The following is a 14,456-nucleotide window of genomic DNA, read 5'->3' on the forward strand; positions in this document are numbered from 1 at the left end:
GTGTCTGCATCTGGGTAGCTACTGGTGGTGACACAGAGGTTACAGCTGCCAGAGGAAGGCCACTAAACTGTACCACCACAGTGTGTGCTATAATGTCACCTTATCCGGGCTCGTCAGGCCTGAGAGCCCCACATAACTGACGTTTTAATCCCTGAACCCACATCTGTAAGTCAGACAATCATCAGAAAACACATGCTATCCGTCACTCACACAAAACACACACTTGCACAAGTTCGTTCCTACCAAACCAGTCGATCCACTTTTCTGCCACGTTCAGTGGTGAAGAGAGAGCCTGTTTGACCGTTTAGGACCAACCCACCCTTATTATGACATGATTAATCTGTTCTTCAGTTGCTCTGTGGAAGAGGGAAGTGGAACTGGCAAAACGGATGACATGAGACAAGACGGTCCAGTATGAAAGAGGGGAAAAGAAAAGAAAAAAAAGAGAGGGAAGAAGAAGAGGAAGAGAGAAATACCAGTGCAACATACTGGATAAACAAGATGCATTTGAGATACGGACTGTTTAAGCTATGGTGCCGCAGCTATTTGTTTCAGCTCGATATCCACATGAGTGAATGGCTCAGTCATGTGAAAACACATTTGATTCAACTCTTCCCAGAGCAAGGTGTAGAAAACTGCTCAAAGGTCATAAAGACAAAGTTTTTTACTCTGCTCTCTCCAAGCTACAAAAATATCTAGGCAAAATACAATAAAGATGCTCAATAAGCATAAAGAACTGCCTCATATGGAGCTATTTTAGCAGCAAAGACAATGAGCACCCTGACCAGGCCATGTGAGACTCTGACTCTATAACCACGTTATTTTGAAGCTCGCACTCAGGTTAAAAAGCACACTAGAAAGAGCCAAGGCAATTAGGAGATACAGTGAATAATTATATAGCTTGAACAAGTACTTAAAAACACCCCTTAAAGTTCCCTTTAAACAGCGAGTCCCCAAGGCAAGCTGGTGATACGGTACCTGTGGGAGCCCTTCTCAGCCCTATTGCTCCTTTTGCATGCCGAAAGAGCACTGTGCAGCACTTCCTGTGTGTACTGCCACTCAACTATTCACTGTCAAAGTGAAAACGTAAAGTGCATGCTTCAAGTACAGAGGCGGGCCCAGTGTAAGAGGGGTGTGTATGCGTACACAACAGATTAACTGCCACAGATTAGGTTTGCAGAAAGACAGAACATATATACCTGGGTGCAGTTGGTTCACAAACTTTCTTCCATCAATGATTAACCAGATCAAAGTCTACACTTTATAATAAAGAGATGTGGGTGTGTATCACTCAGAGGAGGAAAGAAGGATTTTTTTTTTTTTTTTCCAACAGGTTGAAGAGAGACACAGGTGTTACAAATTAGTCTGGGAGGGGAAAAAAATATCAAGATAATGACAAACGAGGCAAACAAGTGAGCGAGCCTGTTCTGTGGGAAGGAAGGAAGCATGTTTGTGTGTGTGTTTGTTTCTGTATGCGCATAATTGGTGGGTTTGTATTATTCATACATTTACTCTTGAACAAAACTGAAAGTAAGTAGGGAATACCTTTTGGACTTTTCAGTTTTTATTTCTTAAAAATGGGTTATGCCATGAAAATTAGAACTGTTAATTTCATCCAGGACAGAGGGTTTGAAAACCTTCTTCCTGACCAAAACCATCCCCCACGGCATGTCGTACAGGTTGAAGAGAGACCGGTAATAGATAAATTACCTGTCAAAATAAGTAATAGATAAGGTAACAGAAAAAGTGTGTTCAATTGAGTACCAGAAAAGTACCTGGTTTTTCAATTTTCCATTATACGTTCTTCTCTGTAACTGATTTGCCATTTATCTTAAGTCACCTCAGATTTTTCCATTCAGGTGTTTAACTGGATAAGTTATTAGATATATGAATCTAATTCTGTAAACTAAAAGAAACGAAAAGCTTTTTAAAAAAAAAAAAAAAAAAAAACCCAATAAGCTTTTATGTAGCCTGCAAACAAAAACAAGTTTGACGCCGCTGAATTACAGGCACTGTGTGCATATATGTAGTGGGAGGACTGCAGATATACAGTCCAATAATCCGTGACTGCCTGCCTGCGCACAAGAACAGATGAAAGAGGGTGGAATGAGGAGAGAATTTTTGTAACAAAGTTTAACTTAAAGGTGGCAGTTAGCCATTTTCTAGTTTTGCCTAAAAGAACGCCACAAGTGTAAAATAAATAAAAGCATGGAGAGACAATATCATTTAGAAGATGAACATCTGGTGCGAGACTGTAAAGAGGCAGAGTGGACAAGCAGAGTGAACATGAGAGAGCGCAACAGCAGGGAGAGGAAAGAGAGCAGCCCCCGAAACGCCACCGGCAACGCCTTCACTCCTAAAGAGCTCCTGCTTGCTACCATGGCAACACTACGTATTCTGTCAGCAGCGTGTATGCGTGCGCTGGGCTCTGTGTGTGTCAGCGTGGACACACACACACAAATGCATGCACACACTGCATTGGCCAACAGCTGGTGACACTGCTGCAGATTTGAGGGAGGACGTGGAAAAGACGTGACGCCGTTTCTCGGGCGAGTAGCAGAGGCTGAATATAAAATAAGGAACGTAGCCAAAGTCCTTCCAGAAGTCTTGCCGCTTGGCAGCCATCTTGAAACGCATCTGGGCACTTATTTGGGTGGTCATTTCAAGGCATGATTTAGAGCAATTCTGATTTTGGTTACACCAATTATCTCACAGATTAAATTTAGGAATTTGTGCGGTAAAGATTTAAGAATCCTTGGCAAAAATAATGCTACTGCTCACTTGATTTGATATAAATTATGACCTGAGGTAGGTTAAAATAAATCAAAAGGGTTTAAATTCTTTAATAGCCATTAGGGGGCGATTCCTGTGGGTGCATAAAGACTTCTAGTTGCAGTAAGCACTCTGTGCCCTCAGTAAACACTTTCCTAACCAGTTTATGGGCTCAGTTGCAAGTTTCAGGTCATACTGAAGTGAATAGGAAAGGATGATTATCCAGACGACACTTTTTGGCTAATTAACTGTCGGTCACAAGTCATTAGGCCAATAAGAGTGTGGTTTCGTAGTTGGAGCCACCCCTCTCATCACGTCTGGCAAAAATACTCAGCTCGAGGTTTCAGAAACAGCACAGTGCCTGCATCCATCTTTTATGTCAAACATGTTCCTGACATCTCTACAGAGCAGTGTGAGCCCAACTATGCTGTGCCTCTGGTCCAGACAGGACCTGCACAGCAGCAGGTGGAAGCCCCTTTCAAGCTTGTTATCAGCCTTTGAATAAATCTGCAGCAGGCAGTCGGACACAGAGCACTGACGGACAAAGAACAAGGGAGAGAGTGAAGGCGAGGGGCTTACTCGTAGCCCCGGTGACAGCAGCACTCAGGGGGTGGGGGGTAGCTGGCTGGTGTTGGGGGAGAGACACCATATCTATGCAAGGACCACCTGTCACTCAGGGCAGTGTCCATGGCAACAGGCCCTGCGCAGTGCAGAGAGGAAAGAGGAAGGGAGGGGAGTGAGGGGTAAAAACCATGGCAACACATGCTGTCTGGGTAACAGCTCTGATGAAGGCGACAGTGGTAGCAGCAGGGAGGGGAGGGCTCTCCCTTGTTTTTAAAGAGACAGGATCCCCTGCATAAGCAGATGACGTGTGTTATTCTTTAGTCGTACGCAAACCTCTTGCTTCATTTATTTGACCACAAAACGCCGCGGCAGTGTCCTTGACAAGACTATAAGGAAACCGAGAGGATGGGCGATAGGAAGCTTGTTGCCATGGCTCCATGCACCATTTCTGCTTCACTGACTGAATGCAGTGCACACATGTGCAAACGTCAAGCTTACAGCATTAGACAAGGATCAGGGAAAAGGAGGAGGAAAAAAAAAAAAATCATACGTGGTGCCTCTGTATACTTCACACAGTCAGCTTTATAAACAGACTGCACACATACAGTGCAGATTCACATGGTAGATGTAGTTAACTGCTCAACAATGTGAACATCTACAGGAATCAATGACAACACTGAACAGTCCATTAGAGCGCACACTAGAGGGGCCCTGCTTCCTGCAAATTCCTGTCCCATTAACAGTAGCTTTGTAAATATACGAGAAGAGATCTGTCTGGAAAAAAGAATTATTTTTTTTTATTTTTTATTTTTTTTTTAAAACAGCAGCTTCAGTTATTACAGAGGGCATGTTGGGGCCCCTGAAAAGGAGAAGGCGACAGACGTGCTCAAATAAAACTATATACGACACAGAGGAGGGGTGTAAGATGAAAGAAAGGAGAGCAAAACTGAGAATGACATTTTGGTGATACAACACAACGAAAGATGGTACACAACAGTGAATAAGAGGAAGTGAGGGGGCATAAAAATGTGCACAGTAGAGGCCTGGTGTTACTCACTCTGAGCCAGCAGCCATGTCCAGGTATGAGGTGTCTGCAGTGTCCACCCCTACTGGGATGACTATGCTCATGACGTTCTCTGCTGATCAGTTCTTGTCCTACTGAGTCCAGAGAAAGGGAGTCCAAAACACTGAGGCATGCCAGCCACAGCACTCATTGCAGACATCTAAGTGCATCCACAAGGCCTGAATATAGAAGGGGGACAAAAAAAAAGAAGGAAAAAAAAAGGAAAAAAAAGAGAATTTATTAGTAAAGTGAAAGTGAGTTTAAACACAGGAAAACTGCATGATCTACCAAACCTGAAATCACAATTCATAGTGAAAATGGGGTATTTCCAACACATGTAAATGTATGATTCACACTTTCAGATGAGCAACGTTTTTCACAGGGAAGTGTTTGCCAGGAATTTCCCCCCTGACAGGGTTACCGAGCTCAGGTTAGTGGCTGATGAAAAGCGAGAGGGGAATGTTTCTGTAAGGTGAAGCCTGAGCCGCCACCAACTGCTGCTGCTGAGTGAACTGCGCTAAAGCGACCTCTGCACACTCTCCGCCATGCATGCAAGAAAGGGCTGCACTGCAAGAAAGCTCCCACAAAGGGGAGCAAGAGAACACATAGCAGTCGACCGCCATGAAAGGAGGGAGAAAAATGCAACATAAAGGCCATTCCCCCCACCCCCTTTTGACTGAATAGAAGTGCTCCGTTTTAAATAAATCTAAAAACTGTAGTGTACTGTATTTGCATGTCCACACACCTACACAGTAGAAAAGTTTAGGTTATAATCTTTTAACGGACATTGAAAAAGCTCCCCAAGTTGAGAATCAATAATTTAACTGTTAGGTGTCAGGCAGGTGTATGTAGTGCAGGAGACTGGCTGGACTAAGAATTTTTCTGGAAATAGCATACATGGGAATATTAAAATGCATTTGTATGGAACTTGAATCCAGACGGGAGCATATGTGTCAGTGTGGCTGCCCCTGATACAGAGCTCTGTTGATAAGCGGGATTAGTGGGAGGGACAGATGCTGAGACAAAATAGGCTGGAGGTCACACCTTCAGCCTGCTTATGCACTCTGGGGCCCAAACAAAGGCTCGGATCATGGCTAAGGTTTTCGTTTGGGGGAAGGTTTACAGAACATGTCATGTATTCACACATTTAGCAAGCAAAAACACACTCTCTCAAGAAAACCTGTCTCTGCATGCCTGTGTGGGTTTGTGAGGTAAGATCATTAAATCCTTCTGGAGCACTGCAGGTCTGCACATATACAGGACGACTTTCCAGGAAAGCTTTTATTTCCCAAAAGCCCCCGCCTCTCTCCCCCCTCAAACAACACAGCATATATCAAGGAAACCCTCAAATTTTTCACACTGAGGCACATGTACACCAGGAGCTTTTTAAAGTAGACTCCACAGCCGTGATGATGGTAGTAATTTCAGGTACCAATTCACCCAAAGGCACTGTTTAAGCCAGGAGGACTGGTGAGAGCCTCACAGACATGACAGCTGTCAGTTCCAGGCCTAATTAATAGAAGGAAGAAGACCCCTGTGAGTGTGCGTGTCGGCCAAGTCTGGGATCACCTTCTAAATCCTCTCCCGATTCTTTGTGGGTTAAACAGGACAACTGTATCACAGGCAGGGGCATTTCATGATAGACGCTGACGTAACCAAAACACTTTCTTTCAACAAGAATAGGGCAGTTTGCCAAAAAACACAGAAATGACAGATCCCCCCCCCCCCCCTCCCCGTATTATCAGAGAGGCCCAGTATGTTTTAGCATGGGTAAAATAGCTTCCCTCTAAAGCAAGTCATTTGTTCTCTCTTCCACCATGTTTGCCTCCACTTGGTGCAATGAATCTTGCTGTCACTACTAAGGAATGCAGACATTTAGCCCCCTTCCACTCATATAAACAGATAATCTCTCACTTTGTCCTTTCAAAAATACCTCTACAAGGAGGCTTTAAGAGTAGCATGCACACATGTGTGCACTGTGCTGCAGCCAGACACACTAAAGACTGACAAAGAACAACGGGACAAAAAAAAAAAAAAAACAAACAAACAAACAAGTACAGTACAGCAGTACAGCAACATTCCTCAGTAAATCGGCGTTTCACTGTGACTGCCTCTGCCTGCTCCTCCTACTTCCTTTAGAAGGGCCGTCCATCACCCTGGAGAAATGCAGCCAAAGAGAGAGAAAAGACACCCCCCCCCTTCCTGAGCCCAGTCACCCCGCCCAAGCGGATTTCTCTCCCTCCTCTGTGCACTTCCTAAATAAACCTGAGACAGTAACGCAGAGCTGAGGGAAAGGGGAGTGTCGCAGACACAGCTCCCAATTACACGAGTGCCAGGAGAGACCATTTAAAGCCACCTTTGGCTAAATCCTCTGCTGTTATGGAAACACATGGAGAGTGGGGAGGGAAAAGCGAGGAACGTGCACAGGGGAGGGCGAGCAGACAAACGTGAAAAAGAAATATGGCAAAAAGTGGGTAATAGTAGAAGAAGAAACCGCAGCGTGGAAGTGGTTTACATTTTCTTGGTGTCTCAGTTCTCCAAATGTGCTCACTGAATAGATTTGCTCATCCCGCTGAGAGCTTAAAAAAAAAAAAGAAAAAAAAAAAGAAAAAGAAAAAAAAGAACGAACAAACGAACGAACGAAAAAAGAAAAATAAAATTACCAAAGGCTTAGAGGGCGTGGGGTGGGGGAGGTGTACTTGGGGTATGTCTGACAGTGATGCTGCACAGCCCCGACCTGGGTGGACTCTGGGTGGCGGAGTGGAGCACAGAGCGTAAACCCAGTCTCTCCTTTCTCCTCCTTCCCTCCCTCAGCGAGGGGACACAGTCACGTCATTGTGTGTGTGTGTGTGTGTGTGTGTGTGTGTGTGTGTGTGTGGGGGGGGGGGGGGGGGGGGGGGGAATGATTGCTACCCTTTTAAGACAGAGCTGCACTGAAGTCGGCAAGGGAAAACCCATACCATCACCATCGTATTCAAATGATACTACCACAGAGAGCAGCTTTTCTCTCTCCTCAGTTTATCACCACTGCTCTATGTGCAACAGCATCGTTATTCTCGTTTTCGCAGCAGATCATGTTTTTCCTGAAGTGGGAGGAGCAAGAGGAAAATGAGGGATTCCAACTAAATCCCAGGGCCCTCTCTGCCAAGCAGATGTGACTTCACACCATCCTCATAGCTGGCTGCAATGACTCAGCTCGGAAAACGGATAAAACAAACTCCCTACACATACACTCATGTAACAGGAAGCATGACCCAAATGGATTCTCCCCCCCCGTACCCACCGGGAGACACACGAGATCTGCCTTTTTCTTCATAAATCAGTGTGCGCATGGCTGCCAGCAACACTCCCTTTGCACTCGAGCGCTGAAGGTGAAGTCATACATCAATACAGCAGGGGATATGGATGTGAGCGTTCACACAAGCACTTTTTGCTACAACAATAGGAAATGTATTGGTACGCATGAAAACCAAAGGCTCATTAGACTGTTAGGAACAGTCCGTTTAAATGTCAGGCAATGAGGAGAAGGTATTTATGCAGCTGTTTTCAGGTACCCTAAATGAGAACTAGTAAATAACTGACTAAAAGGGGAGAGCAGTGTAGCAGCAAGCGGCGTGTAAGTTCAGACAGCGAGCTTGAGCCCGTATGGCAGCAAAGCTGGGACAGCCCTCCTGTAGTCTGAGTAATGTCCTGTACAGGAGATCCCTGGGGGCACAATCTCTCCATCTCCCTCTCACTGCTGCTTCCAGAGTCAGAGTAATGTATGGCTATGTATGGTCAATGACAAGTCTCTTTAAACATCTGAAAAGTAAAACTGATGTACTAGTAGGTTTATGAAATCGACCATTCTCATATCTGCTCATAAAGTAGAAAATAATTTTTTCTACTTTTCAAGGGTGAAAAAAGTCAGCATTTGGAAGCCAGAAGGGTTGGTGGTGACGGTGTTTAAAACTTTCAGTGCTCACATTGAAAACCAAAGTTACACATTACCATCATTACAAAAACCTCTGCTAGATTTAAACACTAAAAATTAGTCATCTGAGCAAAAATACACTAGTTCAATATACTTCCTGTAAAAATACATTAGTTTGAAAGTCACGCTAAATGACAACAGGAAAAAAAAAAAGAAAAAATTGTGTTCATGAAGACAAACAAATAGGTTGTGCTTTCATGATTATTTTCTATTAATTTACACCGGGTTTCTTTAACAGTGCGAGGGCCAATAGGATTCATTTTGTCCCTTGGACTTGGGAGAGCTATCATGATTAGAGACTGAAATGCAAGCACATATGCAGCTGCTTCCTAATTACAGCATTTGGAGAATGCACTTCATAGCTAACTAAAATGTGAGCTGTGTGTGTGTGCAGAGAAAATGGGGAGCGGCTACTCAACATCTACAGGGCAAAAGAACAGCAAGAGCCACTCAGGACCCATTATAACAGTGTTTGATGATCAATTTCACGCTTGGACCGCAGTGTTGTTACATCACCAACGTCGATGACACGGCCCCTCTTTATTCCACAACCCATGAATGCTATTGTAACCCAGGCATAGCAACAGGAGAAGGTTGGGGAGGTGTAGTGGGGCTGTGGCCTCAGTAGCTCTAGCCCTAAAGCCACCTGTCAGGGAGGCAGCTTGCTAGTTTAAAGAGGGATCTGTTATGCCTGAGCTAGCGGCACAAAAACAGGTCACCTGAGCTCTGGCTTCTCCTCCCAGCTGGGATACCATGTGACTCTGCTGGGCTCCTGAGCCAGGCAGCTTTGTCTCTGGTGTTTGGGCACTACACATGTGAGATCTCTGGAGACCAGGCAGCATCTACACAGCTTAGCTCCACATGGCGAACAGACAGTTACTACACAGAGGTGCTACTGTTTCAGAGAATTAATGTCTGGAGATAAAAGAAGGGCACAAAAACAACAGGGGCTCTTCTTTCTGGCTTGTCAATACATCAATATACCAACAGACATCCTGCACACTTGTCTGGTTTCTTTATTGTCTCCATCTCTCTCTCTCTCTCTATTGCATAGTATGCTGAGAAAAATTAAACTGGTTTCCACTTAGTGTGTGGCTTTTTGATGGCACAAGTCTGCCTTGGGGGGTCAGGGTGAGAGGAAAGGTGCGTCACCTGAGACTGCCATGTCTCCAAGCTGCCTGGCCAGAGCACTCTGTCCCTATGGCAGAGGGAGAGTGGCACCTCACCTCACCATCTCTGTTAACACAGTAAACAAACACACACTTTCCTGCACAAGGCCACCAGGCACACACAGAGCCAATCGGGAATTTAACACTGGCTGGTCTGATATTCTGTGGACAGAGGGGAACACCACAAAAAAAGAAAAAAAAAAAAGACGAGGATGAGTGTTTGAATAGAGGCCTCTGCTCCTTTACAAGAACGAGCAAGGCGGCTTGGGATTTTGTGTATTAAGTAGCAAAGACTAATTAGCCATGATAGTGCCTTCTAATTCATCTAGTAGTAAAAACACCTCCACAGAGAAGATCTTTTAACACTTAATCTTATTTTGAGACAAACTGGGTTCATTACAGCATCAGATAGTATACTCCCAGAGGTTTGGAGGGGTTGGGTCATGCATTATTCCTCCTGGCCTTACACTTAAGTCTGTATTAAGGTTTAAAACAATAAAAAGTGCACACACAGGCAAAATACAACATGGCCGTTTTGATCCAACCCGCAAGACCCTAAAAGGAAAACAATGCACAGCCGAAAAATCCAATAAGAGGCAACGTTATTCTGAGGAATGACAACTGTGGGTATGTACTGCTACTGAACTCATTTCATCACTGACCTATGCAGTGGGGTATAACAGAAAATTGGCGTAGGCTCATTTAAAGGCTGAGTTAGGTGGGTTTTTTATGTTGTCATGTAAATACTTTCACTATAACCTTTAACTATGTTTTGATTCATACTTTAGTATATGAATGGTCCTTTATTTGTTCAATTTAAGTCACTGTCGCCCTGGTTTAAAGTGGGTTGATAGTTTATTAAGAAAGACCTGATGCTTTCTCTGACATGGAAGATGTTCTACTTTACACATCGTAACAAAATGATCAGGGTAAAAGACAAACAAAGCTTCTTGGCAAGAGTCTCGAAGAGGCATTTGAGCTGAACAAAGTGCCAGAGTTTTTCCCACAGGGTAAAGTAGAGGAAAGGACAGCTGTGCCATGAGCTCAAAAAAGTATCCCGGAAACTGGCTTTGACTCGTTTCCCTCCACATTTTAATTTTGAAATCGCCAGAAAACTAATGCGCAAAATTATGTTGTCTGACATGAAAAAAAACAAAGCATACACAAAACATATTAGTATTACAGTTAATTTAAAACATAAATTAAAACACGGGAGAGTACTGAGGCAGTCTGCAAGACTGCTATGTGACACGATCCAGGCAATGTTTTTCTTACTACCAAATACTTGGCATTAAATGTTGTGCAACTGTATGGTATTGTATTATGTGAGAAAACATAAATATCCCTCCCACACTGAGACATACCCAGCATTTTACAGCATCTAATAAAACTGATTTCATCTGAACATAAAGTGCAAAAGCACAGCTATCTCTTGTGACTCTCATCTTGCACTTACCAGAGGAGAATCACTAAGACTATTAGAAGAAGAAAAAAACAAAACATGTAGGGCTTAATTTACTCACGCTCAATGACAGGAAAATACAAAGCAACATTCTCTGAGGCTTAACTACATGCAGAACAATTTCCCCTAAACAGTTTGAGCTGGGAAAATTCACGCATATGTATTTAAATTTACAATTCTATCCATCACAGCTAACATATTCAGACCCTTAGAACACTGGGTGCACTTCTGTTACACTAAAGCGAATGAAGAGGAAATGAAACCCACTATGGTGATGGAGAAACTGCATAATATTGTTTAGGGTTCTCAGGTGAGATGCGGCAAAAAGAGCAAGTCTTCTATCTAATGTCCTTTGATGTCGTTGCGTTTTTGCACCGTTTTGAAACTTGAAAAGTACACCAACATGCTCCTTCTATGTCAAACAAAAGTGTCGGATTTTCTGTGGTAACATCAATAGTGCCCCAGCATTAAAACTCAAGAAAATCGCCCAAGAAGTGACGCACGTTACAGGGGTGCTATGTAATTCGTTTTGGGAACAGGAAACAGCACTAGCAGTTATTACCACAGCAAGGCAAAAGGCGCAATGATGCCGATGTATGATCCGGATTCTTTCACGCTATTATAAGCCCAACTTAAATACAAAATAAATAAACAGCATGTGTTGTGTAGTTGCTCCTCAGTGAGTACGTCGGCGCTGCAGTCAGTCCCCGTCGATAGGGGTGTGGAGGGTACAACGTTGCTATTATGTTACCACAACACCCTGGCGCTGTCGCCATTTTCATAGCGCTTTTTCTCTGGACGGCGAGACAACCGTGTAGCCAAGGGAGCCTCGCCATGGGAAGAAACCCCCCCAAGAATGCATTCAATCGCCTTTCACACACTCTACCTTGAGTATCACTCTGTCGGTACAGTTTTTGTGTTGTTACAAGTAGGGGTTTGTGTGAATTCGTCGAAAGCGAGGCCAGCGAGCTAATCGGCTAGCACTGGCCTCTAAAAGTGTAATGTTAGAAGGCTACAAGGCCTTTTTTAATTTGAATGTTAGCAGAAAATATGGGGAATCTCTTCAAATCTGTGCCGTGAATAGAGGCCAAAAATAGCCTCGGAATGTAACGACGACAAACAGCGTATAGTTAGCACAGCGAACTAGCCGACACGAATTAATACGCTGCTTGTCAGACAGGAAAGAGCGACAACATCCGCGTTAAGACACAAAAACACCACCACCAAAGCTGATTGCGCATTCACACGGTTATACCAGGTGAGGGGAAAGCGACAAATTTCCTTCATTTGTTTAATTCTGCGTAGCTTGAATCGCTAGTACAGCTGGAGTAGATGGGGCGAGATGCCCAAAAGGAACATCCCCTCCCCCACGCTTTGCAGCATTTGAACCCAATACACCCTGAATCTAAATTAAGTGATCATCGCGAAATGCACTTTTAAGTCAGAGTGTAACAAAAGAAGAGTCGCCAGTTTCTCTCCGTTTGACACCGGACGTGCTCTCAACTTCTTTATAAAGCCTGCGAGATTACTGCGTAAGAACAACTTCATAAAAATCGGTGTAGCTGCATGTAAAATGCTTTATTTTCTTTCGGGGCTTTTTTCAACGCATGAACGGAAATAATGTTTCCGTTCTATGGCTAAAGAGAGATGAGAGATGACGCTACTGCGACGGATTCAAGCTTTTAAAAAAAACACTCATGAAATAATATCGTTTTCAGTGAGCTATCGCATCTGCTGATAGACAGTACGTGCAGTAGTTTGGCTGATTATGAATAAAGCGGTTGTATTCGAAGAGTATTATTTACACACACAAAAAGGCACGAAAGTGTGCGCAATATGGCCTGCAGTGTCACTGTGTCAAACTAGACAAGAGACTCCCTATCTGGCTCCAATTATCCCGAGTCAACGTGCAAAAAACGGCTGTAAAACCGTTGCTTTTAAAGATTTTAAAGGCAGCTCACGGTTGGCAGCCTTGAATGTTGTTGACTGGACGAAGGGCTGTGAGGTACACTTGTCTCAATGTTTCTGGTGTTAAGGCATATTTTTATTTTTTAAAAACAAGGTGATCACTTGTAAATAATATTTACCTGATAACTTTGTATGACGTCTCGTGTATTGCCTCACTATCAGCGAATAGTCAGTGTCAGGCTAATTTGAGCTAGTAGCATGCGCTAGCTAGCAAGTACTGTTGGGTTGCGAATTTGATACTCACACAGCCACTTGCGTCATTTACTTATCAGGTTTTTGAAAAGAAATTATGAATATGGTAAATATGAACGAAAACCACTTGCCACTTTACGACCTAATGGTGTCGAGCAGTCCGCTTTGGAAGCTAAACTCAGCTGGTTACTGGCTTACGGTTAGCCAGCATCAGCATGATGTGCCTGGCCAGCTAACTAAAAGCCAACAATACCCTCTTTCCAAGTCGGATTTAACTAATACTTAATGCAGTTTACTCACCGTTTTATGTCCACTCTGGAGGATCCGAGTAGCGAATAAGGGGACCTGGGTAAGACCCCCGTCGCTTTCCACACAGTTTCCACAACCAAAACAATACTTCTGTACACACACACACTGCGGATCTCTGGCCAAGGTTTAAAATGTTTGTATTTAAACGTGTCCTCTAAAGACTCCTCTTCTGAGAGGGGGGTTCCCTTGCCTCTTGTTTAAACTCGGGGACCCCAAATGTAGCTAGAAAATCAATTCGAAACTGCTAAAACTACCCTAGTCAACGGAGACTTTTAGAAATTAGATCCCCTCAAAACCAGTCTCTTTTCCCTTTGCAAAAATGGCGGCCCTACCAGGACTGCCTTGACTCCGCCTCTTCTCCGTTCCTCACTCCCTCTCCATCGCTAAACCCGAGCTCCGCCTCCACACACTGCGGGGCTTACAGTCCCCATTTCACAGGGGCGCCGTGACCGTGCTCGGCGCGCGTCCACCTCGACAATTCCTCAAGAGGGCTGCCGTTTGTGTCGGTAACGCTACGGAGTAAATTTATCTTGCGCGATTTAGACGATGCCCGTAAAATTAAAACGGACAGTATGTCTGGAATCATTTTAAAATGTAAATTAAATGTACAGATTCTGAAAGATAGCGCGTGAACCTTTTTTCTTTTCTTTTTTAAACAGCTTGTTTATAACGCCAGTGCTATCTCCAAGATCATGTTTTGAAAGTGAAGTCAGCTGTGGGAATGCTGTTATCTGGAGGTTTTGTTTAAACTAATTGCTCTTTCCCCCTCCCGTTTCCTCCTCTTCCTCTCAGGATAAGAAGAAGCGATAGCCTGCAGTCTCTTAATGGGGATTTTACCTCAACACGACCCCACATAGGAAGTTTACATCAAGTGCAAATGCTACAGTAGCTATAACCTAGTAATTTGCTTTTTATTTGCTCTTATATTTGTTTATAATACACGAAAAGTAACACTTGAGCAGTCTGAGTAGATCAATCCACAAT

The 14,456-nt window shown here is 43.8% G+C and overlaps 1 protein-coding gene across 6 annotated transcripts in view; it reads right to left on the reverse strand.

Moving 5' to 3' along the window:
- The window catches only part of kmt2e (lysine (K)-specific methyltransferase 2E), a 28,789-nt gene extending 14,635 nt beyond the window's left edge, over positions 1–14,154 (reverse strand). For 2 of the 6 annotated variants that reach the window (XM_080886061.1, XM_080886064.1), the window contains exons 1-2: positions 13,464–14,152; positions 4,394–4,578 (exon numbers count right to left, since the gene is read on the reverse strand). In XM_080886061.1, the coding sequence (XP_080742187.1) occupies positions 4,394–4,464 (71 nt within the window). In that variant the 5' untranslated portion in view covers positions 4,465–4,578; positions 13,464–14,152. Of the gene's footprint in view, positions 1–4,393; positions 4,579–13,463 lie in introns of all 6 variants that reach the window. The other 4 variants (XM_080886060.1, XM_080886062.1, XM_080886063.1 and 1 more) reach the window with 4 other exon arrangements.
- Between the last annotated feature and the right edge of the window lie 302 nt (positions 14,155–14,456).

Source organism: Rhamphochromis sp. 'chilingali' (assembly GCF_963969265.1).
Source record: "Rhamphochromis sp. 'chilingali' genome assembly, chromosome: 7".
NCBI classification, from domain to species: Eukaryota; Metazoa; Chordata; class Actinopteri; order Cichliformes; family Cichlidae; genus Rhamphochromis; species Rhamphochromis sp. 'chilingali'.